This window comes from Hetaerina americana, unplaced genomic scaffold, assembly GCF_022747635.1.
Source record: "Hetaerina americana unplaced genomic scaffold, ioHetAmer1.1.p SCAF_81, whole genome shotgun sequence".
In the NCBI taxonomy this organism is placed as follows: Eukaryota; Metazoa; Arthropoda; class Insecta; order Odonata; family Calopterygidae; genus Hetaerina; species Hetaerina americana.
Window position 1 is genome coordinate 1,261,568 of NW_027287439.1, and position 25,543 is coordinate 1,287,110.

General features: G+C 35.3%; 2 protein-coding genes across 2 annotated transcripts in view; one reads left to right on the forward strand and one right to left on the reverse strand.

Moving 5' to 3' along the window:
- The window catches only part of LOC139698289 (DNA repair and recombination protein RAD54B-like), a 29,322-nt gene extending 17,588 nt beyond the window's left edge, over nt 1-11,734 (reverse strand). Inside the window, exons 1-5 of the mRNA XM_071597172.1 lie at nt 11,658-11,734; nt 11,341-11,584; nt 11,146-11,245; nt 10,491-10,586; nt 9,611-9,799 (exon numbers count right to left, since the gene is read on the reverse strand). Coding sequence (XP_071453273.1) covers nt 9,611-9,691 — 81 coding nt within the window. The 5' untranslated portion in view covers nt 9,692-9,799; nt 10,491-10,586; nt 11,146-11,245; nt 11,341-11,584; nt 11,658-11,734. The remainder of the gene's footprint in view (nt 1-9,610; nt 9,800-10,490; nt 10,587-11,145; nt 11,246-11,340; nt 11,585-11,657) is intronic.
- A 245-nt stretch (nt 11,735-11,979) lies between these two features.
- Nucleotides 11,980-24,649, forward strand: LOC139698290 (DEAD-box helicase Dbp80-like). Its single transcript, XM_071597173.1, has 10 exons — nt 11,980-12,429; nt 12,511-12,707; nt 12,780-12,872; nt 12,955-13,057; nt 13,165-13,279; nt 13,452-13,629; nt 18,370-18,607; nt 19,332-19,494; nt 21,051-21,245; nt 22,002-24,649. The coding sequence occupies exons 1-10, from the start codon at nt 12,370-12,372 to the stop codon at nt 22,064-22,066; spliced, it is 1,407 nt and encodes a 468-aa protein (XP_071453274.1). The 5' UTR covers nt 11,980-12,369; the 3' UTR covers nt 22,067-24,649.
- Nucleotides 24,650-25,543: the final 894 nt, after the last annotated feature.

The window sequence follows — 25,543 nt, forward strand, 5'->3', positions numbered from 1 at the left end:
TCATAATTATGATACGAGTACGAGTAGTAGTAGTATTTAGGGGAGGTAACCGACTGCTGAGGTCATTTGCACCATAGGGGATGAACAGGAAAGGATGAAGGGTGGTGAGAAACCTGGCATCAGCATTAGCCTACTCTTTACGAATGGCGCCAAGGGGTCTGCAGCTTAACGTCCCATTCGACAGAGGGTGTACTCACTCAAAGTGCCCTCCACAAAGCACCTCAAGTAGGGATCGAGATACCTCTGAAAAATATTCAACACCACCGGGATTTGAACCCGAGCCCTATGGGTGGGAAGCCAGTACGATAGCCACCGCACCAATCCAGAGCCCCTCATGATAAGAGTATAAGTAATGAGCTACTCCAGGATGTCAAAGGTTGAGAAACTTTTCATTATGCCATGTAATCAAATAAAGTGGCTGGGGTGATTCAGCTGAAATTCGGCATGCCAAAAATTAAATAGCTTAAGCAAAATAAAATGAAAAATAAATTTGTAACTAAAAAATAGATTTTATTTTATGATTAGACTAGGAATTGGGTAGATTTTATTTAAAAAAAGTATTTATGTATTAAATGCAATATACCTCTAAGTTTATACATGCATGCAGTACATATTTGTGCATGTGTATTACTCTGTCCAATAAATATGCCAACTGAGGCCATAAAAACTTTATTTTGCAATATTTAGTCTACATTGATTTTATCCCCTTTAAAGTACTCTCCATTCGCTGTTATGCACTTATTCTATCTTCTTTTCCAACGTTTAAAAGCACCCTTGGCAGTCTCGGCAGTTAGGCTTTTTAGTAGTCTAGTCGTTTCTTGCTTTATTGTGTCCACATCTTCCCAATGATGTCCCATCTATCACATTTTTGCATTTTGGGCACGGGAAAAAGTCGCAGGGGGAGGGATCTAGCAAATAAGGAGGATGATCAAGGTTGGTGATTGAATTTTTTGCCAAAACCTAGTGAACAATCAATGCTGAATGTGCAGGTGCATTGTCATGGTCATCCATCCATCATGTTTGGTTTAAATAGTGTGCACTGTTGATCTTCCTAAATAGGACCCAAGAGGCACGTCCTTTGACCAAATGAAGGATTGAATAGAGAAAAATAACTGGTATGAAAATTTAATGTGTCGCAGTTTCCGTTAAGTGACTGGAACATCAGCTATCATTCAGACAGTTTTTTTGACTATCGGTAAGGGCTTTGTACTTACCGATAGTCTTAAATACTGGCACATGATCAATGTTGCCATCAACACAGGTGGTTGAAGGTTGTCCTGGCCTTGTATCATCCATGGCATCTTGTTGGCCATCTTTAAAATGCTTGAAAACAGATGTTTTTTCTGAGAATTATCACCGTAAACAGCTGTCAACATTTCAGTTATTTCTTGATGACTTTTACCACACTTCACTGAACAACTTGATGTTGATTTGTTGCTCTGCAATTTTGTCAATTTCCATTTTCGACAAACAGTAAAAAGGCAACAGAAACTAACATAACTGGTACCATACGCACAGCTTGACGGTCCGCCAAGGACAGACAGCTCATTCGGTCTCGGGCAACTTGCGCCACTAGTGAGCGGGGCTTAATTCCACGTCATGTCTGCCAGATTGCAACAGTTTGCGCATTTATTGTGCAGACCATGTATGTACCAATATCTACCAACCTCATTGGCTTAACCATCAAGCAATTATTCCTTTGGCTACACGATGAGCAAAAAAATAATAAAAATTACATTAAATACTAAGAGCTTTATTTGAAACAATGCCCAGATCTTACTACAATTTGAAAAAAAAGCAAAATTTAGTATGTAGACATTATAGCAATAGGCACTCAGGCTGATGGAAAGTATACATTTTGAGCTAAAGCATTTAAAAGGTCAATATTATACTTAAATCAATACATGCAACTAATGCTGCCTCAAACTCCTTTGAATTATTATTTCAAAGTTTTTCTTTCCAAAGAAGTTGCCAATTAGTTCATTAAAAAAATTAATTGCAATAAACAATGCATAATTAAGTGATTTGGATCTAACAATGTGTATTTGCCCAATAGAAAATCACCATCACAATCACCATTTCACATGAGTATTGACCAATGACAAAAACTAACTCAAAACAATTTATTAAATTGATGATGCACCTACATTAACTGAATACATGAATAAAACATATTTCCACGGAAATAACAGTGTTCATAGCAAACTATTCATCAATCTAGAACAACTTCTAGCCAAAAGCTGACACTCCATAAGCAAAAAGTTCAATTTGATGCACAGAAAATTAAACAGGAAATAACAAAAATAAATTTCAGAAATTTCAACAATATTGAAAAATGAATACAGAAAATATTTACATGCTTTTTACTGAAGATAGTACAAGATAAAGGAAAAGTTTACCCTAAAATAACTTGCATAACTGTCCCAAGGACTTTAAGAGGTATCAATTCCAAAAGGAGAACATGATGTAATTTTCAATGTATACGTATTTATAAAAGAAGGATTCACTCAATACTTTAAATTTTGGGAGAAAGGGAAGAAAACATGACATAATAGAGGAAAGAAAGTTAGATATTTTACATTTCTTAATTTGCCTCATAAGAGGAAAACCATTGCATAATATTAGATACATATTAATTTTGAAACGTGGATATTAAGCTTCAAAATAGTACTCCAACATATCAAATACTCAAAAACTCATCAATTACAGCATCATCATCATCGGCTGGTCCAGAAATTGAAGTTTGCTGTAAATAAAGAAAGCAATCAAGGTATTGCCCATCCAATTACCTTCAAATACATTTAATTTCATCCAGGAAAATGAAATGCAGGGCAAATCTATGTTTGTCATCAGTAAAATATCTTACAAGGGTAAACAAAATCACACGAGATTGAGATTTTCATTAAATCCATCCAAAACATACCCTACGATGTATTAGAGTGATTAGGAAAGACTCCATATATTACTTCCTACTAGAAAGTTTTTTTTTCAGCATCCTAAATACTAATCTTTTAACTTTTTGCTGCAACACAATGATAGCAACAATTGCTCCCAAGGAAAAAATCAATATCAAACAAAAGTAAAAAATTTTCAAAGATAAACAGAAAAAAAGTTGAGAATCAGAGAAAAAAGTTGAATTTTGGAGAATTTACAAGCTACCCTAATCTTTACCAAGGCTACCTCAATTATCCCCCCTATAACCCAACACAATTTTATTCTTTTTTTCTGGATTTTAATGTCTGAGATTGCTCTAATCTGACATGCCATCCTTAATCTTTTGAAATTTCCCTGAAGTAATGAGTGGTTTTCAGTATCTACATACCATGGCCCCCTAACTGTTGATCTACTTTGAAAGGCCCAATCTAATTCACCAATTCTGTTTTGTACTTATTGATTTTACCATTTGTTGCCAGCCTACGCTGTGATACTAGTTCCCCTGATTGGAACACTGAGTCCTCTTCACATGAGCTTCATCTCTAACCTGATGAATCCACATTCAACAAAGCCCAGAAAATTGCTGCTTAAGATGAGTATTGAATGTCTTACATGAACACTTGCATAAATACATCCACCCTCCTTTGCTGCTTACCCTATAGTCCAAAGTCTTCACTTATACTCATATTACCACTATGCTGCATGTCCAGGACACTGTTGCTCAGAAACTTCTTAGGGAACACCATGGCTGGCTCAGAGTAAACCATCTTACTGTGTACCATCCATGCCTCAGTGTATCTTGGATCTGGACCTTTGATGGAATTTCAGGACTGACAGGCGACTGCTTCTGCATATTTCATGTTATTGCCATCCTGTGTAGCTCAGATTTATTTACCAGCACCACATTAACCTTTGGTATGGCATTTCCTGCTGCTCTATTCACTGGCTGCCCGGCAAGACTTCCTTGCGCACTGAACTACCATCTTTTCTTCCTCGGCCTCATCTTGGTGTCAACTTCTACCCACTCACTACTCCTTTTTCCCTTCCACTCTCCTAGGGTAGAATATCAGAATACCCTTATTCCTTGGTGGCTACACTTGTCCCAGCAGCGATTCCTTCAGATTTACCTGTACAGTGGCATCTATCCATCTGCAGTCCCCCACTTACAGGTGCATCTGAAAATTTCTCCTTCCATGTGATCTTCACTTGCAAGAGTTGATCTTCAAGAATCATCCCCAACTGCTGCACTACAAGGACCCTTTCCCTTCATCAACACACTGTTTCTTTTTGCCCTTTGCACATAACTTTCAGATAGTGCACAAGGTGCAAGACTCCAAGTCTTTCTACAAGTTAGGACACAGGAAGCTATCATCACAGTGACCACATCAAAATCATAGTTCTCTCAAAGGATTAGTCTGGCATGGATTCCCAGCTTGATGTCCTCCTCCTCCCAGATATCAAACAGAATAATCCCCACTTCTTAATTCCATCTGAAATGTTATTGTCGAAACAATGTGCTTTTGCTCTGATACCATATGCCTTTTATTCTGATAAGACATTACTCATCTTGTCAGGTGTTGAGGATAGTGGTTCTTTTCTTTGACAATATTGTTCTGACTTAAGCCGTTCATCCTGAAGATCCTAATCAAGTCAAATTTCCAGGTCAGCTCTGGATCTTCACCTCAGCAGGGCCTTTTTTCCCGGAACTTTCTTGAAATACAGGATGCTTACATTTACGGTTGATAAAACTTTTTTAATGAGTCTTTTCATGGTTGTAAATTGATGAATACAGTAGAGAAAGTGTGAATACCTTCAACATCACATTCTACCACCAAAAGTTTAACTTTTCAGTTCCAAGAACAACCATTATCCTATCTTCTTCTTACAATACAATGGCAAAAACAACAACCATGCGCAAAGAAAAAATAAATAACCACAAATGGGAACCAGCTCAAAGATAAATGGAAATAAATGATTTAATGAGATCACTAACAGAAAGGAATATAAAATACAAGCAGGGTGCATTTGTTGGCTTCATACACTTCACAGGGTTTGTCCAATTTATGAACTAATGCAAAAGATAGGAGTAAACTGGAGGAATAGGCGACTAACCCAAAACTCATATATATCTGAGAAGCCCATGTAGCACATGGAGACTCAGGATGGGAGGTGTTCGGAGAAACAGGGGAAAGACTAGCTACAGGAATGAAGTATGTGGGGAACTGATTAAGTAAGTTATATTTGTGGTTGATCAAAATTTACTTGGCCAGTTTGCAAAGACATTAAAATTACTGCTAAGCACATTAGAAATCCAGTATGTGACATTTAGATTGATAATCATGACAAGGATGACAACAATAATAAGGTTCTCAAGAAATAGGAAGGCTACGTTACACAGTACATTAGAGAAAGTTCACCTATTTAGGAAATTTATTAGAAGAAAATGAGAACTGTCCTTTGCTTACAAATGAAAGCTAAAAAAAATGCTCAAGGCAATGAAAAAGATGAAGCAGAGGAAGCAATAGGTGACAAGGATCTTCAGCTAGGATGCAAAGAAAATATTAGTAAAAACTTTGACAAGGAATGTACTTTTGTGTGGCTTTGAACCTTGGTTTTTGGGAAAAGAGGGAACTTGGAAACTTTTAAGGAGTGATGTTGAGGAGAACGGAAGAATTAAATGGATGGAAAGAAATTCAAATTAAGCCTAAGACATGGCAGGAAATGACAAGAGGGTTGTTGGGAGATATTAAACGAGGATGGAAAAAAATAGATGCCGAGAAAATTGAGAGGAAATGGAATGTTGAAAATTTAATTGAAGGGAAAATGTTGATTGATGTTTCATGGAATGAAGGTAAACAGATAAAGTATGTGCAGTTGAAGAATGGTTTATTGTAATGTAGGGTATTAAAGTGTTTGGTGCATAATTAAGTGAGCTTAGAAGTGTAGCGGTAGTTAAGTCTTTGTATGCATCAAAAGTCTACCTTGACCAGAAGACCACTTTCAATAAAAAACATGCCAATAATAAAATAATAATACGCAGAAAAATCCTTCAGTTGCATAAAAAATCTTTACCACAAAATACTTTCCCTTCTATTATGTCTCAGCTTCAATGTAAACCTTCAATGTAAATAAGGCTGTGTGTCAATTATTATTGGAGCAGTCAATGAAAACACAATTTAGCCTGCTAATTTTCCGCAACATGCAAAAATATACATGACTACATTATTAAATATATTTAAAAATCATAATGTTCATTGGATAAGTCCCAGATGGGGTTGTCTATTTCCCTGACCTGATCCCAGGTAGGGTTGTCTATTTCTATGTCAGTTTTGACAATTTCTTTTCCTTTTTCTACTGCCATTATCTAGGACTTGTTTATTTTCAATTTCAAATCTACTAGGTCTTTGAATAGTATCTTCAATATCTTATTCATGCCTTTTTTAGAAATTAATGCTATATCATTAGCAAAGTGGATACTGTGAATTCTTCTTTCATTTACTTTAATACCTTTAGTTCAGTCTTTTATTTATGTAATTGCTTCCTAGACAAAAACATTAAATAGGCTAGGAGATAAGGGACAACCTTTCTCATGACTCTTTTTTACTTTTGCTACTTTCCTGCACCCGTTTATATCAATTTTGGCTTTGTTTTGAGTACAAATTTAAAATCATTCTCCTATCTTCCCAATTAAGTTTGTTTTTTGTCAATAGTAGTCTCCGGTCAACTTATTCAAATGATTTTTTTAAATCTATAAAGGCGACATATGTCTTAAAGTTAATCTACATCCTCCTCTCTAAATTCTGTTGTGTGCTAATATAACGTTCCTGGTTCCTCTTTCTGTCCTGTATCCAAATTGATTATCTGCTAAATTTTGGTTGATTTTTCCTTTCATTGTTTCTCATTACATTCAATAGCAATTTTTGAAGTGTGTAAGAGAATGGAAATTGTTCTAAAATTGGAACATTCTGTTGTGCAAGGTAACGCAACAGAATGTTCCAATTATAGAACAATTTCCATCCTTTCACACACTTCATAAATTCTACTGGACATAATAAAGAACAGAATAAAAGGAAAAAATCAACCAAAATTTAGCAGATGATCAATTTGGATTTGCAATGCAATGTGGGACAAGAATTATTCTCTCTAGTTCAGGCATGTAATTGGAATGACTTACATCAACTAATAGTTTAAGTAGTACATGTCATCTCTGTCCTTTCAGTGGCTCCCAACCCACGTTATCTAATAAAAAATGTGATATTATCCATTTGCCCATATTGATTCTTCACAAAATGGGCAGCTTTTCTCTTTGTTGTCTAGTTCCAAAGTTAGGCCCTTCAAGGCCTGGTGCCTAACGCTCCAAGCACATTCAACTTTGGGTCTTAACTAATGTAAAATAGCACTAATTGATAAATATTTTGATCAAAAGATTTCCCCACTATTCAGTTATTCATTTGAAACCAGGTTTCTTTAATTTAGTGCTGTAGATATTTCTATCACAATTACCCCAAGTTAGATCAGATAGGCTTTCTGAGAGCCAGGTATTCATTTCACTTGGCAATATTCTTATGCCTACCTTTCCTAGTCTATGGGTGCAGGGCAATGTATTGACTTACTTTTCCAGAAATTTATTCGAGTGCACTTTTTCTGATTTAATTGAAGATCCTACTCCTTACACCAAGCACAATATATATATATATATATATATATATATATATATATATATGTGATGATTGTACGGAAAAACTCATACGAGCGGCACAATAATTGGCTGACACAACATAACACAAATAGAAAAGAATAGACACATATAAAAGAACACTTATACATATATATATATATATGTATATATATATATATATATATATATATATATATATATATATATATTTATTGTTGAAGTTTCTAGCAAGAGTTTCACAGTCTGATTTCTATTTATACCTCAGTAGATGCCCATATTAACAGTGAATAATCAGATATATTTGGTGACTACAATTATTGTCATTGATGTGTATGAGAAAAAGGTAGGATGTGATCACGCTTTCCAGTAGGACACCAGAGGCTTCTTTAGCAAAATCCATCAATTATTACTGTTCGTTTGGACTCAAAAATAAAATTGTGAACCTAATTCATTGCAATTAATTCTATGCTTAAATTACAGTTCAAATATCCAATGATGTATTCTGCCATACTTGATCAAATGCTTTCTTACAGTCAAAGTTGTTGTCTCAACTTCATTGTTTTTATTTTCCAGACTTGATGTGGTTGATGAATAACCTAAGTCGCGAGGCTCTTACAAAACCCATATTGAGTGTTTGCAAAAAGCCTGATTATCTATGAGGTAATTGACATTAGCACAACAATTAAATGCTCACAAATTAGCAATTAATTTCAGAGGTTCTACTTATTTTTGCATTTTCTGACAGAATGACATGGACTACTTTTCAGTCTTCAAACACTTTACCTTCAAATGAGAAAATATGAAAATGTTTCATTGAAATAGTGCCGTTTCCAGTGCCAAATCTTTCAGTACAAGTGCTGGTTTTACTTCTGGCCCCAGAGATTTATTATTCCTAAAAAACTGAAGTTATTCAACAAGTACTAACAATAGCAAGAAATAATGAGGTCTACAGCCACTCAGTTAAAATAAGAGGGGGGGGGGGAAAGAAACTTCAATGACCATAATAATTAGTAGAAACTCTCGTCAGACCAATTGTTGTGTTAGTTTAACAGGAACCACGCCAGGGACCAACCACAACCTCTCGACCAGAATACCCTCTGTGGTGGTTTACGGGAAATTAATCAGCGTCAGGGACCACACACAGCCACACCCACACTGTCCTGACTGGAATCCTTACCGAGGCTGCAGAGAGAGACCCCATTAAAGATTCCAGGATATTCTCAAGCACACACTTTGTGACTGACACAGACCAATCACACACACAAGCACTCAAGAAACACACACTCAAAAGGGCCCAACTTCTGGGAGAATCTGGACACAGGTATAGAGTGCAAACAAGGATATGCATCGTGATGCGACATTGACACATTAGAGGAAAGGACTTCCTCATGTACACAAAAAATCCTTTTAAAACAAAAGAATAAAATATATTATCACAGGATCTTCCTTTTGCAGTTGGGATTTTTAAAAGCCAAAGTATACCTTGAACATATATTTTAAGAAAATGCCTATTTTATGTCAATTGAATTAAATATACAATCACATCAGCTTTCCAGGGCCACTTAATGCTAAATAGATGGATATGCACATCAAAATAGATTGAAATTTTTTCATGGCTGCACTCGCCTAATGGCATCAAAATTTTGGTCATAGAAAATACAAACAAATTAATTACTGAAAAAGCACTAAGCTTATCCACTTTATTCACACATTAATCTAAACCAATGTGTGGGTCAACAATTTTGCCAAGGGGCATAAAAGCAGTTTTTGATAAAGTCACTGCTTTACTATTTCATTGCTATTTAAAAAATTAAAGAAATTAGAAAAAAGGGAAACAGAGAAAATTATTCATGCACACAAGACCACAGACATAAAGAACAGATGTAACAGGTATAAATTAATTTTCAGGATTATGAGCAATGATATGAAATAATATAACAAGCAAGGTTTCAAGATAATGCTAGTTATGCTTTTTAATACATTAACTAAGAAGCTTACCTGATGCTCTGAAGGTGGAGGAAGCATGACTAGGGATTCCTGACTATTTGCATTTACACCTATAAATGTTTTTGAAATCATAAGCTTTGGCTTTTTGGCTGGCCTTGTGACAGCGGTAGGAATTTCAGGCTTTGGTAATTTTCCTTCCACCTCATTCCCTTTGTCATCATCGAGTATAACATCTATTAACTGCAAAAAAATAAATTCATTTCATTTGGAAGGACAGATAGGAAAATTATCCTTGCTATTAGTGTCTACAGTTAGGAATAAATGCTAAATGTTATGGGTATGGGAAATAATATGATGCTTCCATGAAGCCAGATGTTTTCCACACCAAGCTTTCTTCTGTTATATTGAAAAATAGCTTAGGACAATATCTTATTCATTTTTATGGCAACTGATTGCATTAATTTTTCTTATGCCAATGTATACAAGAGCTATAATAAACAGTATACTCTCAATGAATGTGGTAGTAGAACTTCATAGCGATAATACCATATAGGGTTTTGAGAGAAATAAGAACATTAAAATAGTTCCTTTTTTGCTGGCTAAAATTTTAATAAGTTTTGTGGTTGTAATAATGTAGTTTTTAACTTCTGATTTAACAGATTTTAAGTTTCAGTGGAGACCCTACTATGGCAGGCCATTTTATGAAATGCTTGCCCAAATCAAAAAAGTGGATTTGTAGAGACCTTAAAAGTAGCACTATTGGCTGCTACCTCATAATTAGGTGATCACTCACTTGAATCCTACCCGCAAGAATTTTTCTTTGCCTCCAGTCCATATCCTGGGTATTTGTGAATCATTATCGGCAGGACAATTTCATTAAAAGCTATTTATGAAGCTTTACTTAGGGTAGGATTCCGATTTTTTCAATTACCTCAATTTCTTTGCCTCCGACAATTAGGCGGCTACCTTCTTCCAACTCCGCAGTTTTTACCCCTCTTGTTGATCCAAGCACCTTACCATCACAATCCTTTTTGGAAAAAATCTCAGATTCACTGATGTTTCCAATTCAGGCAATATTAATATTACATAGTGAAGAAAATAATAATTCCATAAAGTCAAACTCGAAAAAAGTAATACACTCTATTGGTAATGGGCAATGTATTGCCAGATTGTGGCTTCATTTAATAGGTTAACATGCAAAATAACATCTTCCCACAGCAAAAATAACTGACGTCACACCAGGACACGAATAATATCCTAAAATGTATGTACTTTCGTACCAATGACGGTCAACCACGCTAACCTAGGCAATCACAATCATTTTCAAACAAATACCATAACGCAAAAAATATCGAATCATTTGAGGATCAAAACTTAACTATATATGCAAAAAATATGCCAAAGGGCTTGTATATGTTATTTATAATAATTTAAAATTCCTTAAACATCATGCAATAGTTGAAATGCATGTGTTTGACAACGAACTATCATTGCAGATGCATTTGCAAAACTACCGTAAATTTCGTTCACATACAAGTTTAATTGATCTTGTAGAAATTTCTCTCCATATTTTATTTTAGTCAAACCTTCAAGATAACAGTATGCAATCCTATTTCGGCAACTCCATCACCTTCCCATTTTTTATGTTTTTTCTTGGAAAGTTTTCCCCACACAACACTGAACTTCCTGAAACAGTAATTGAAAATTATTTATTTAGTCGCATTCACTGCACGCACAATTAATAGACATAAGTAAACCACAAGCTCCTGTTTCAATGGCACCTTTTTTTTGACTCCACATTATCAGATGGTAACGGTTGAAAATTTTCCCCGTCATCAGAGTCTTTTGATATATTTAGTGATTTTTTACTGTGGATAACAGAGGACGCATGATTTTCGAAATTAGGCGAAACATTCCCCGAATGATATCGTTGACATGGAAGTTCGTTTAAGCTCCGAGATTCGTTGTTTTCTTTCAATAAATCAAGGATGCTAACAGCACTGCGAACGGACTTGCATGTGGCTCCTTTAAAAAAGATAATATCGAACTGAAAAACATGGAGCAATACCCACAAACATGATGAAACCAACTTACGCACCATTTTCATTTGATGAACTATTGAAGACAGTTTCTCTACATGATTTCCCTTCCACACGAGCTTTGCTAGTCTGGAAGGACGGTGCAAATGACTTCCTCATTATAGAAAATACTATAAGTAAATTGCTGAATTCATTCACAGGATCCAAAAGTCCACTTAACGTGGTACCAAGGCGACTCGAACTTGAAGTCTTATTGCGCGCTACAAAAAAGATACTTCCCGCCTCCAATCCAATAAATGAATAATATCGAAACTATCGACCGATAGTAAATTATTTTTTAAAAACGCTTTAAAAAACAAATAAAGAGTCCTGGAGCGGTATAAAATTATATCATGGTAAAATGTGCATAAGGTCGTCTTTTAATAATATAAATTCTATGAAATGTGGCTTGTGATGCCATGTATTCACAATTTAAATTAATAAAAGGGCGTAAGCAATTCCCAATGACCTAAACTCAGGCAAGAAGTTCTTTCCCTGACACTATAGAAGTTGTATACCAGTAGTCTTGTGAGTTCTTCACCAACACCAAGTACCCCTAGCGGCAATGAAAGGAAACATCAAGCACATCTTCCCCACATTCAGGTCGTGAAGTTTGACACGCGACCGCGTCAGATTGCTGACTACAATTAAGAATTTATGACTTTGCTGTTAACTGCTGTCGCTGTTGTCCAAAGGTTTTTCATATCAGTTATCTCTTCTTGTTAATGACACATGGCTGCCAAAGTTGACTGGGCTCGCAATGCTGAAGAGCAGGAGAAATTAGCTAAGAAGGTTTGATTGTGTTACTCTATTGAAATTTCTCAGAGCTCGTCTCAATTTGCTCACGACACTCTTCTTCATTACTCACTGTAGATTGAAGCTGTAGTTATATCGAAAACTCAACCTAGCTCCGATGATGGGAAGGACGAAGAAATCTCACCAGCTGAGCGGTCCCTTCTGCAGAAGATAATAAGAAAGGGCCTTGTTGAAAACAAAAACGATGTCAGCATACAGTGCAAGGATCCTAATTCTCCACTCTATTCTATCAAATCTTTCGAGGCCTTAAATCTGTAAGTTATGGCTTTCCAAATGTTGCAAGTACTAAATTTCTGATGTATGTATAATATTCGCGCTGTTTTCAGGAAGTCGGAACTTTTAAAAGGAGTGTACTCAATGGGGTTCAACTCCCCGTCTAAGATTCAGGAAACCGCGCTACCTACCCTACTTGCCGATCCGTAAGATAACCGAATGTTTATGAACTCTTTGTTAAGCCATTCTTTGGCGTTTTATTTTACCTAATTCATCCATCAATTTCAGGCCCCAAAATATGATTGCTCAATCACAATCGGGAACTGGGAAAACTGCGGCATTTGTCCTAGCTATGCTAAGTCGAGTAAATCCCAACAAAAATTATCCACAGGTTAGTTAAAGAACGTTTTTATTTGGGTATACTGCAATGTAGGCATACATATACTGTTACGTGACATTTTTCTGTTTTCCATGAATATTTTTTTCATTTAATCATAGGTGTTATGTCTGTCACCCACTTATGAACTCGCTGTACAAACTGGTGAAGTTGCCAGTAAAATGGCTCAATACTGTCCTGAGATTAAGATACGTTTGGCTGTTAGAGGAGAAGAAGGTATTTAAGAGCTTGAGTTGCATGAACTATGCTTAACTCGGAAATGTGTATTTTGTTGAGATGTTCAGACTAAGTAGAGAACCTTAAGTATTTTTAAAAAAATTCAAAAGGATATGGTATAAGTCTATCGTCGTGCCTGGGTGTTTGCATAATCCATTATCTTTTGTTTCAGTCCCAAGAGGTACAAACCTAACGGATCACATCATAATTGGTACACCGGGCAAAGTTCAAGACTGGGGAATGAAACTCCATTTCTTTGATCTTTCGAAAATATCAGTTTTCGTGTTAGATGAGGCTGATGTAATGATCGCCACTCAAGGCCACCAAGATCAGAGTTTTAGAATACACAAGTAAGTGTTTAGTCATTATAAACTTCCGGTATTGAAATACTCTTAATTCCATTTTTGGCCTACTACCAGCATATTTTAATTGAAATGTGTATATATGTAGATGGAGTGGTTCATTACTTTAAATATAAAGTACTTCATGTTCTTATGGAAAGTGAAGAGTTGTTCAATTTTGAATCTGAAAAACTGCAATACAAGTTCATAATCACTAAAAGATATGCAGCGGCCTAGATCAAGGTGGGCTTAAAAAATAATTGCCTTTTCAGTGGAAAGTAGCCTCTCTACAAATTTTAGGGTTGCAATTATTTCATACCTATTAAAATTTTCTGACATTAATGTTTGATGATTAAAAAAACTGCCTTTTTCCAATAGTATGATATTTGTACCATGTCTTGGATGTGAAAGTCATGCATTTTAAATTCCATGAAGTTTTTTTAGAAATAATGTAGTTGTTTATGTGTGTAATGTAGGTAGGTGACTTGCCTTCCTTTCACAAAAATCTCACATATCTCAGTGGCATATTGCGTTAGGTATCCCATTTGGAGTAAAGATATTGCAATTGAAGTTTGCATTCAGTCTATTAAAAGGTCATAATTTCACTGATTTACTCCAAATAATTGCCCTCGTGTCCATGCTTATGCGACCATGGCATTTGAATATTGATTTCAAACATAAGTTTCAGATGTAACTTGTGGAAGTACTTAATATCCATTTTTCAAGATAAAATCCCATTAACAAGTGAAATGCATTCTATCCTAAAACCATACTCAAATGGTCCAATAAAAAAAGTGCAGAAATTACACTACTGTATTTCAACTTGAAGCATGACTATACATTTATCTATGACCTTAGACTATGTTCAGTTTTAGGGTACTTTCACTTGATTTGGTAATGTGAGAAGCCAATGTCTGATATTCTTTCTTTGTCCCTAAATCTCCTGCATTATTGCCCATTTTTTGCTTCATGAGTTTAATTTTAGTAAGGGCTAGATTTGACCTTAACTCGCCTTGTGTTTTTCATGCGCAAGTGGTGGTATTATGTTCTGAAGACATAATCTGGAAAATGTCCCATACTATTATCTGTGGTTGTCTCTTCCATGGTTTTGAGTTCTCTAACTTGTTTGTCAAATTGCAGCAACTGATTCTCTTGACATGTTGATGAATGAAATTTACTGGAGTAATGTATTACTTGATATTAATGGCAGTGGCCCCTTGCTCTTCAAAATTGTTGTTTAAAATATGTGGAATTTGGTATGCTTTTCTTTATTAACCCTTTCAAAGTGGAACTGACAGCAGCAGAAAAGAAGAAAACTGAACCAGTTGGAATAGGGACTTGGAATATTAGGATAATGTCAAGGACAATAATATTAGAAAATATATTGTGGAAGATAGAGAGAAGAAATATATTTTTACTGCTGTACAAAGTGAGCTTTAAAGAAAACAGGGATTATTGGAGCTATAATTATGTATAGTAAAATGTGGAGGGAAGAGAGCCAGTGAGGGATGGCAGTAGCATTGGACAAATAGGAAAGAGGCAGGGTAGTAAACAGAACAGGTGAGTGTTAGGAATTTATTAGTAGAAGCCAAAGCTGAACCAAAGAATTTGGTCCTAATTCATGACTACATGCAAACAATATGGAAGAAGAAATAGGCCGGATACACAATCAGTCATGTAGGTAGGGGACTACAATTTAGGAACAAGGAATGACCTCAGGGAGAAGGCAGTAGAGTTCTCCAGGAGATAAGGTTTAATCATAAAAAATCCCTGATTTAAACACAATAGTATATAATATATATATATATACATAGAAAATAGCCAGGAACTCACAATGATATCAGATATATCTATCTGACTATATTATGGGAAAACACAGATGTTGGACCAGTATAATTAATTCTCAGAGTTTTCAAGGAGCGGATGCCTATTCAGATCATAATTTAGGGCTGATGAAGTGTAACTTTAGATTTAAGAGGATAAAATAGGGAAGAAGGGAGAGAAAATGGAATGTATATGCATTAACCAGAATGAAAAGATAAAAAAATAAATGGAGGAGTGGGAGATAGGCAGTATCCTGATCCCTACTTGAGGTGCTATGTGGAGGGTACCTAGGGTACTATGTCCATTGGGTGGGACATTAAACTGCGGACCCCTTGGCACCTTTCGACAAGAGTTGGCTAATGCCTATACTGGTTTTCTCTCCATTCTTCCTTTCCCATCCATCCCTAATGATGCCAATGATCTTAGCTGTTGGTCGCCTCCCATAAAAACTACTGCTAATAGCAGGAAAATGAGATTATATCCAGCAAGGGGTTATGGAAAAGCTGCAAACAAAACTATGGAAACAGTGAAAAGGAGAAGGGAAAGGAAAGCATGAATTGCTGATGAGAAAATGAAGAAGGTAGGCAAGAGAAGGAAATGGAAGAATGTATACACAGAATTAGGTAAAACAAAGAATAGGGTAAAAAAGGCATGGTGAAAGGCAGTCTGAGGACATGGAAGAGTTTGCCATGGTTCTACTGCACAGAAATGGTAGACCTATGAGGAGATAAGAAGGGAAAATCATTGCACACAATTAAAGATAGGTCAGGAACATTAATTGAGCCAAGAAAGAGTCAAGAAATAGAAAGAATCTATGTGGATGTGTACAGTGAATATATTGGGCCCACAATTTGACCAATAAAAAGAGAACATGACATAAATGGGGATAGCTTAGATCAGCTTTAATTGCAGTATAGAAAGGGCATTAATGGAATTGAAATCAAATAAAGCCATGGGAGTAAAAACATTCCCACTACTATTTAAGGTTTTAGGAAAACCTAGAAGGAAGAGTATTTAATAGGTCACTGTTGCTTTATATCCCTAAAAAGCTAAATGCAACCATATGGGAAGACTAAAGGACAAAAAGTTTAATTTCACATGCAGAAAAATTGATACTTTGGGTTATCAATAAAAGGATGTAGGTGAGGGCTAATGAATACTTGGGGGTGATCAGTTTGGTTCAGGAGAGAGGTTGGATGATGCCATAATATGTGATCACTAATAGAAAGGGACATAGAATACCATCAGGATGTATTTGTTTGCTCTTTAGATTTTAAGTAGGCTTTTGATGGAGTATATTGAATAGAATTAATAAATGTGCTCCTGAAAACTGGAGTAGATAGAGGGATAAGCCTGTCTGCAACTAATACCGTGGCTTGTCCACAACTTTTTGATGTGTCAAACTGATCAGGTTTGTGTGTCAGATGATGAAGAGCAGTAAGGAAGGAATGTCAGTGTCACCCATGATTTTCACTTGTATGTAGAGGATGACGTGAGAGGAACGGGAGATAGGAATGAAAGTCAGTCGGGAATTCATTAAATCAATAAGGGTTGCAGAAGACCAAGCTTTAGTTAGCCAGTTAGACAAGGAGCTATAGTAATTGCTTCATACATGAGAAAATCAGCGTACTAGGTATGGGATGCAAATCAATGTAGCCAGAAAAAAAGGCTCTGGTTTTCATGGAGGAGGTAGGCTGAATTAAATGTCAAAACAAGGGCGTTATGTTAGTAGGTTAAGAAAAGACTAGTGGAAAAATTTTTTGATGCATGGTTTTATGTGGCTTGAAAACTTGGCCATTGAAGCAAGAGTATAGGTGTAGATTGTAGGATTTTGAAATGTTCATTTGGATAAGGATTGAAAAGGTAAATTGGACTGATTAAAAATCAAACAAAAAGGTGGCAGGGTGGGAAAGGACAGAGAATTGCATATAGAAATCCAAAGAAGTTAGAGAAGATTTGTGGAGTATTTTGATTGGTGACAGAATGCTAAAGATTGTGTAAGAGGGGAGAATGTTATGCAATTGAGATAGGGGTAGGAAAAGATGTGTAATTGAAGAACAGTTAACGGTAGTTTTGAGTGTCAGGTTTTCTGTTGCTAGGAACAACTAAAAATGTGTAAGTGCACAGTCTGTGTCCATCCAAAAACCTGCCTTGAAACAATAGGCTACCAAGTAATAGTCGAGCCCCAACTAACTACCCCTGAGTTTCAGAACCAGCTTTCATTTTCTGCACATTTTGTCTTTTTGTAAGTCTTTGTTTCTTTACCAATGGGTCCCTATTGTCATCTTCACAATTTTTCTCACTCAAACCTTTTCCTTTTTACAAGATCTTCCAATGTATTTCTTTTAAAAGCATCAGTATATGGGATTTTAACCCATCAAACTTATCTTCAAATAAAAGTATGCAATAATTATTATGTCAGTTCCATGAAAAATAAAATTCTTGGAGAGCCATTCTATATTTTTTCTTGAATTCCTCAGTTTCAATTTTTATATTCTCTTGACCCATATTCTATTGTTAGAGTTGAGATGCTCATTTAGAGTACACAGAGCATGGATATAAATGTCAGCAGTAAGATAATGAAGGTAAAAATCAGCAAGAGAAAAATTGGACTCAGTAAAGATAATTGCACACAGTGGCGCCATGAAACTTTGATTATCCATCTGTATGTACAGTGATGGATTTTCAATTCCAAAGCATGAGAATATACAAGAGATAATAATGGTTTGCAAAAGTGAATGTCAGGTTATATACAGTGCTGGAAAATGTTGTTCAAATGTAGCTACTTATTTTATACTGTATCATTTTGTGTGGCCCACTAATGAAACAAATGTCCTCTGCCTTTATTTTTCTGTTGGGTTTATGCTGTTTGATTTTTGATACCATGTTTGTGGAAGATAATGACTAACACATGATGTTTTGCAGGTGCTTGCCTCGCAGTTGCCAAATGATGTTTTTCTCGGCAACATATGAGCAAGATGTGATGGAGTTCGCTGAAGCAATTGTCTCAAACCCTGTAATTATTAGGCTCAAGAGGGAGGAAGAATCATTGGATAACATAAAGCAATACTATGTAATGTGCCAGACTCAAGAGGAGAAGTATGCTGCTATATCTAACATTTATGGTGTTGTAACAATAGGACAAGCCATGATTTTTTGCCACGTAAGTAATATGGCAATTGTTCAAAGAAAATCTTACAATGTTTCATGAGAAACATTGTAAGATTTTAAAGAAAACTATCAACATACAAGAAATGATTGATATTGATGAAAATTGAAACGGATCAATATCTATCTTTTCTGAATATTTTTTCCATGATTGCATAAAATTGTATAATTCCAATGCTAAAAATATCCCAGTGCTTGTTTCACTATTTTTTATTTGTGAATGGTGTCGTCTACACTAAAAATAACATGAATTATATGGGTCTTGGACGAGCCCATGTAAAATCCATTTGTTACTATGAGACCGGAAGAGAAACTCTCTCTCCTCCCCCCCTCCTGCTGTACAACTGATATACAACTGGATGCTGTACAACTTTCTTATGCCTTAAGGCTTAGTTCAGGTGAGCCTGATCTTCAAACTCAAAAAACTAATTTTCTGATTGATAACTATAACAGAAGTCAATTACAGCAACTTGAAAATACAGCAAACAACCGTGGCTTTTCATATTTTATACAAACCTTGGTTATTTATATTTCAAACAAAAACTTGTTCCTGTAAAATTTTCAGTCTGGTCAGCTTAATATTAATGGGTTTTTACTGTAGCCATTTGAAGGCTGCATATCAGCTATGAATTCAATAGTGGCCATGAAAATTGAGTTGGTAATCTAATCCTGAAATTTATATGGTGCAGTGGCTGATTATCATATTTTCTTTTTAACAGACAAGGAAAACAGCTAGCTGGTTATCGGAGAAAATGTCTAAAGATGGCCATGCAGTTGCTATACTATCTGGTGATTTGACTGTCGATCAGAGAATTGCAGTGTTGGATCGATTTAGGGAAGGACTTGAGAAAGTACTCATTACTACAAATGTTTTATCAAGAGGTGAGTATGCTGATCATAGGAGCATTGGAGATACTAATCTAAGGCGTAGTTTCACCAAGGCGTCTTATTTCCTTATTTAACCAATTGTTACATTATGCATACAAAAAGTATTAACTTGTGAAGTCAATGAATAGTTTCAGTTATATCCCAAGGTGCCTGATGATGTGATATAGTATCAGACAATATTTTAGCCCGCAGGACTGAAGTTTGTCTGGGGGTAATTTTGTTCTGAACATCTTAGTAAACATAATGGTAATAGGCCAAAAGCTAACCTGTGGCCCAAGTCTCCAAATCTTTACCCTGAAGAAAGGAGAAAGTGTTTTCTATTTCAGGATTCTCCTGGAGCAAATATGTAACTGGTTAGGGAAAACCATTTCTGCCAACAGGTTGGAAGAAAAGCGTGTACCCAAGGAAGATTAGTTTATAGAAGATGTTGTTCTTGTTGAAGAGATTCAGTTAGCCAATTAAACCATTTAAATTGAAAGTATTTTTGGGTAGCAACTTGGCTGAATAATGCTCTGGGTCAATTGGTTAAATCCTGCATTACAACCAATGTTTCATGGGACAACTTGTCCATTGTTCTCAGTGCTGAATTAGTTCAACTTTGGAAACAATAGATGAGTTGTCACTTGAAATGTTGACAGCAATGCAGATTTACTCATCGGAAATCCAGAGAAGAGTTCACCAAGAATATTAGTTGGGAAAGCCCCAGATATTTCATTTATCACAGGCCTGTTAAGGCGAAGTGGAGGCAGATAGGAAGGTCTCCAGATGAAGAGGAGAAATAATTTGGAGGTTATGTCATTCAAGTGAATGTGTGGGGTATTTACATACAATGAGTGTCACATTCACACATTTCTTTCGAAGTGCCATCCGCAAGGACATCCCTGAAAGAAGAATGTAAGGATGTGTTTGAGTACATTTTGTTAAGCTCTAAATCAAAGGACCTCTAGGTATTCCTCAAGCTAGTGACGAGGAAGGGGAAGGAAGCTAAGATAGGTCTTCCACTATCCTTTTTAGTGCATTCATGACGTGCATCATTGCCGGCCCTGGCAGACTCACAATTTTTGCAAAAACACTTTCCAAGTAACTTGAACTAGATCATTAAAAGTATGAAAACATGGTATGAAAAAATCCTAATGTGTTATGCTCAATTTCTATACCTGAGACTTTGTATAGTTCTTGGTTAAGTCAAGAAATGCTAGGAATTATGTAACATGGAATGTATTTAGCTTTGTATAGTTCTTGGTTAAGTCAACAAATGCTAGGAATTATGAAACATAGAATGTATTTGTGCCTGCATTGTAAAGAGCCATTCTTCTGCTCATAAAATATGTGCAGAATCATGTATGGATTGGAAGACCAGGAATGTTCTCTTCACTGGGCATATTCTATGAGGAAAGTTGAAGTTTATTCATGTAGGTAGGAAGATTAATAATGTTGGCATATTATAATTATAAAATTACAATTAGCATAAAAATATTTATGTAGCCCTTAACAGTTGTGGTCAATAAATCTAAATTGTTCCCACCTAAAAATATTTTCTTCAATTTCAGGTATTGATGTGGAGCAAGTAACCATTGTTGTAAATTTTGATCTCCCTGTTGACCATTTAACTCGTAAGGCTGATTGTGAAACCTACCTCCACCGAATTGGAAGAACGGGGCGCTTTGGGAAAGCAGGCCTTGCTATCAATCTTGTTGATGGGGATAGCTCCATGGTACTACTTCGGCAAATTGAACAGCACTTTGGTAAGGAAGCAAGGACAATGAATGTAGATGAAACAGCTTCAAACACTATACGCAATAGGCCCTAATGCTTGATTTTAAGAAAATCATGAAAAATTTACCGGAAGAGGGTAAACTTTGCAGGTTACTCTAAAATTCAGAACTGTGAAATCACAAGAAAGCCATAATTTTTGCCAATAATTGTGTTATTTATTGACTAAATTTTAATTTATATGGGCCCAATTTGTTTTGAACTCATATTGACGTTAGTTTCAAAAAACCCAATGGCTCTCCTATGGTGAAATTTCTTCATGATTGAAACTTAGAATGAAGAAACTTTAATTCCATATAAGTTCTGTGATATGCATGACTACGTTTTCATCACAGTGAATTTAAAGGGGTATTTATAATTTTTTGTGAACTGCCGAGTTTTTTTTAAGGATTTAGTTTGAGTTAGAAGAAATACAAACATTTTAACCAGATATAGGGCAGTCAAAGTTAGAAACAATGCCATCTAAATGCATGCATATTTAATTTTTATTCTATCATATTCAGTTGAATCACTCCTTAGTAATTTGTGCAAAATATACATTACAAGGTTATTCCCTAAGCAACTCCCCAGTTCAATATTCAGACGCATTAGATGAAAAATATTTGGGGTATTTTGTAAGTTCTTTGAAGTTCATATATGTACACACAGGCTATTTTGATAAATGTCCATATTTGTTATTCCAATTTCTATGTAATTTTTTTCATTTTGTAAATTAATTATCATTTTAGGCAAGAAGATTCAACTTTTAGATGCATCAGATGTGGACGAAATAGAAAAATTAGAGCAGGAGTGAAACATGATGATGAAAATATTTCGTTAAAAAATGCTCATTGCTGAAAAAAATAAATAACAAAAAGGCCCCAGTTCCGTCAACATGGAATATGTGCACTTACACAGTGAATCAGTGGTGTAATTTATTTTGACTTTTGCTACCGATAGAAGCAGTTTAAAAATACCCAATGGATTGTTTGGCTTGTTACATTTGTGGATATATTGTAAATTGCAAAACCTGCATACCTCAAAAGATTGGTAATTATTCAGATGCCTACACATATCCTTGGTTTGATGTCTTTTAGTGTAAAACTTATTGGTTATGATTTCAAACAGTAAGTTTGTTTAAAAGAATTTTACTTTTCAGACATTTTCTCTTGAAATATTTGTGTCGTTTTGGCTATGAAATTTTATATTTTCAACATTTATATGATAAATATGAAACATCTGTGGCATCTTTTATTTCTTACATGTTCTTATCACCCATATACCTATCCACATACCTGGTGCTATTTCTTGCTGGTAGATATATCTATTATTGCATTAGATTATTTTGGTGTGCTTATTTTTAGAGTACCGAAGTAATCGATGTCAAAAAATCTATATTTTGAAACGTGTTTCCTTGGTATGTAATTTCACTCTGTGCCTGGGTCAATCTTAAGTTAAAAATTATGTAGTGTGTGGGTCATTCTTTATGAATCTAGTTGCACTTTCATTAGTAGTAACAAATAATGGTGAATTAAATTTTAGCTATAGGTCAAAGCAAGACTAAAAATTCTCTTATTTTGCAATTCTCAACTTAATTATCCCGGAAGATATGTACAAGACAACATGCCAAGAAGTTTATATCATGGGAGTTGAAGATTGGAAATGTTTGTAAGATAGGTGGTGTACAGGTGTGAGATGCAGATTTCAGATAACAGATGTGCACCTATGCAGTTTGTGGTAAAAAGATTTGACACAAATGCCATTTTGTTGTGCCATTGACCAGTGTCAGATGTGCATTATTGATAAATTGAAAAAGTTTTTGCCTTGTGCTGCACTGCTGTGTTCAATATGTTGTCATTTATTCCAAACAAATAACGTTCGTGGACAGCATTAATTTTTTTTTATTGGAAGAAAACTGCTGCTGAATCATACCGATTACTTCAAGAAACTTACGGTGAACATGTTCCATTGCTAGATAAGTGTGAGCAATGGTTTTGGTATTTCGAAAGTGGTGACGGCAACATTGCAGTAAAGGAACGCGGAAAACTGCCAAAAAGGTGCAAATATGTGGAATTGCAAGCATGCACGAAGATGATTCATGAAAACAACTCGCAGAGCAATTGGGCAATAGTCGAAAAGCTTTTCCCAATAGCCTATGAGAGATGGGTATCACATGAGTTGAACTGCAGGCAGATGGAGAGGCACATCTCGCCATCTGTCTCTCAAAAACTTGCATGAAATTTTGCTCGCACGATACAAAAAGAAGTGTTTTTGAATCATTTCATTATTGGGGATGAAAAGTGGATTTATTTTGAGAATCTCAAGTGCAAAAAATCATGGATATACCCAGGTGCACCATCCACATCAACCGCAAGACTGAATCGCTTTGGCAGAAAGATAATTCTCTGTGTTGGGTGGGAACAGAAGGATGTGGTCTATTACGAGCTGTTAAAACCTGGTAAAACGGTTAACCCTGAATGCTACCAACAATAATTTTTCAATTTAAACTGTTTGCTGCTTGAAAAAAATACCAGAAGAGGTGACACAAGGTCATTTTTCTTCAAGACCTATGGTAAAACATCTATCACATATAGTAAAACCGGTTCACGATATGCTGGAAGCACTCAGTTGGGAAGTTGTACCCTATGTGGCTTACTCACCAGTCTTTGCTCCTGAATACCATTTGTTTGCATTGATGGGTCATGTACTTGCTGAGCAGCACATTGGTTTGCAGGAAGATTTGAAAAAAATGGCTTGATGACTGGTTTGCGGCAAAAGATGGGAAAGAATGTCTTAGTGGCAATGCTATAAATTAAGCTCTTTTTATCATTCTTCTGAAAATTTTTTTGCAAAAAATCCACATTTCATACTTGTACCCCTGGTAAAAGCAGTTTCTAATTTTTCAATTTGCGTAGAGCTTGAAAGTCTAAAATTTATATTTGTAGCATGTAGAGGTATTCAAAAGATATATTTTCCTAAAAATAAGCATGGGGATGCTTGCATGTTATACAAATATGCCCCATTCTAACTGAAAGTCATGTAACTAAACAAGGTTTCAGCTCAATGTATTTTTATTTCTGTTGGACACTTAAATGCACATGAGAACTTAACATGTACAATTGTGTGCATATTTTCATCACTGCTTGATTAAATAAAGGAAAAAATATCTCGTCTCTTGGTGCAGAGCATTGATAAGAATTAGTCATCTGTGTTGTTATAATGCAAATTTATGTTGAGACCGTAAAACATGCTATTCACTCCCATGCAATGTAAAACAGTATATGTACAGTGAACAAGTAAACTCAAATCCTAGCTTTAAGGTTTCAGAGCATTAAATGCTTGGGACACAAACATACACTGTCACAGAATATAATTTTCTAATTCATTTATGCATTAAATTATTATTCAAAAATAGCTCTCATATTCTTTAACTCTAGTTCATAGAAAACATTAAAGGAAGTATTATCCTTATTCAGGAATTTTAGTGTGTCCTTTTGAAGGAGTGTAAACCAGATAAGTTTTTCTTGTTAATGTTATACGAGCATGGCCTGATTCCCTCTATATCTGGTATAGATGATAATCTAACCCATTGTTGGTTGGTTGTACATCTAATCAGCCTTACTCTAAGACTTCCAGCTAACCCCTCAACTCCAGTTTATGATTGCTAAATTAGATTACTTTTAAAATTACCACGTAAACAAACAGCCATGGTTTCCAATCATCCTTGTGAAACCGAGTTACGGAAGCAACCTTGATTTTCTGATGTAAAACAATGGCAAAATTATAGTGATTTTGTTGAAAGTATTTTCTCTCTCTCCATCAATTTGAGTTATTCACTACATTGAGTACAGTCTTCAAATTATCAAGGGGCGTTATGTGAGGGTAGATTAAAGTGGAATCGAGTTCTCTCATATTCTTTTACATGTATTCATATTGTTACAAAATTTCCCACATTTTGGTTTTAACTCTTCCATTCATCCAGTTTTCATCCACAGTTTTGACCAAAACAGTGTTTATTAAATTTGAATTACTAGTCTTCGTTGACATTCTTAACCAATTTGCTGGTGGCTTAGATTTACTGAGTTATATTTTTATATGACTTATTGAAATAAAGAATGGAGCCCTTTGTTCGGAGTACTGGCTAAAATTTCCTACGCTCTTGTTGCAGGTTACTTATTTAATATTGGTTTGAGATAAATGTATTTGTGTTTAATTAGAAAAATTGTGAGAGCTTATTAAGGTGTTACTAAGACTTTTATGTAATGATAATATGATCTACAGTCTAAATAGG

Excerpts from the sequence above, each read along its gene's own strand:
- LOC139698290 (XM_071597173.1), top strand. The coding sequence starts at position 12,370 with ATGGCTGCCAAAGTTGACTGGGCTCGCAATGCTGAAGAGCAGGAGAAA. Across the intron at positions 12,873-12,954 it reads CCTACCCTACTTGCCGATCC|GCCCCAAAATATGATTGCTC; the intron begins GTAAGATAACCG and ends CATCAATTTCAG. Across the intron at positions 19,495-21,050 it reads TACAAATGTTTTATCAAGAG|GTATTGATGTGGAGCAAGTA; the intron begins GTGAGTATGCTG and ends CTTCAATTTCAG.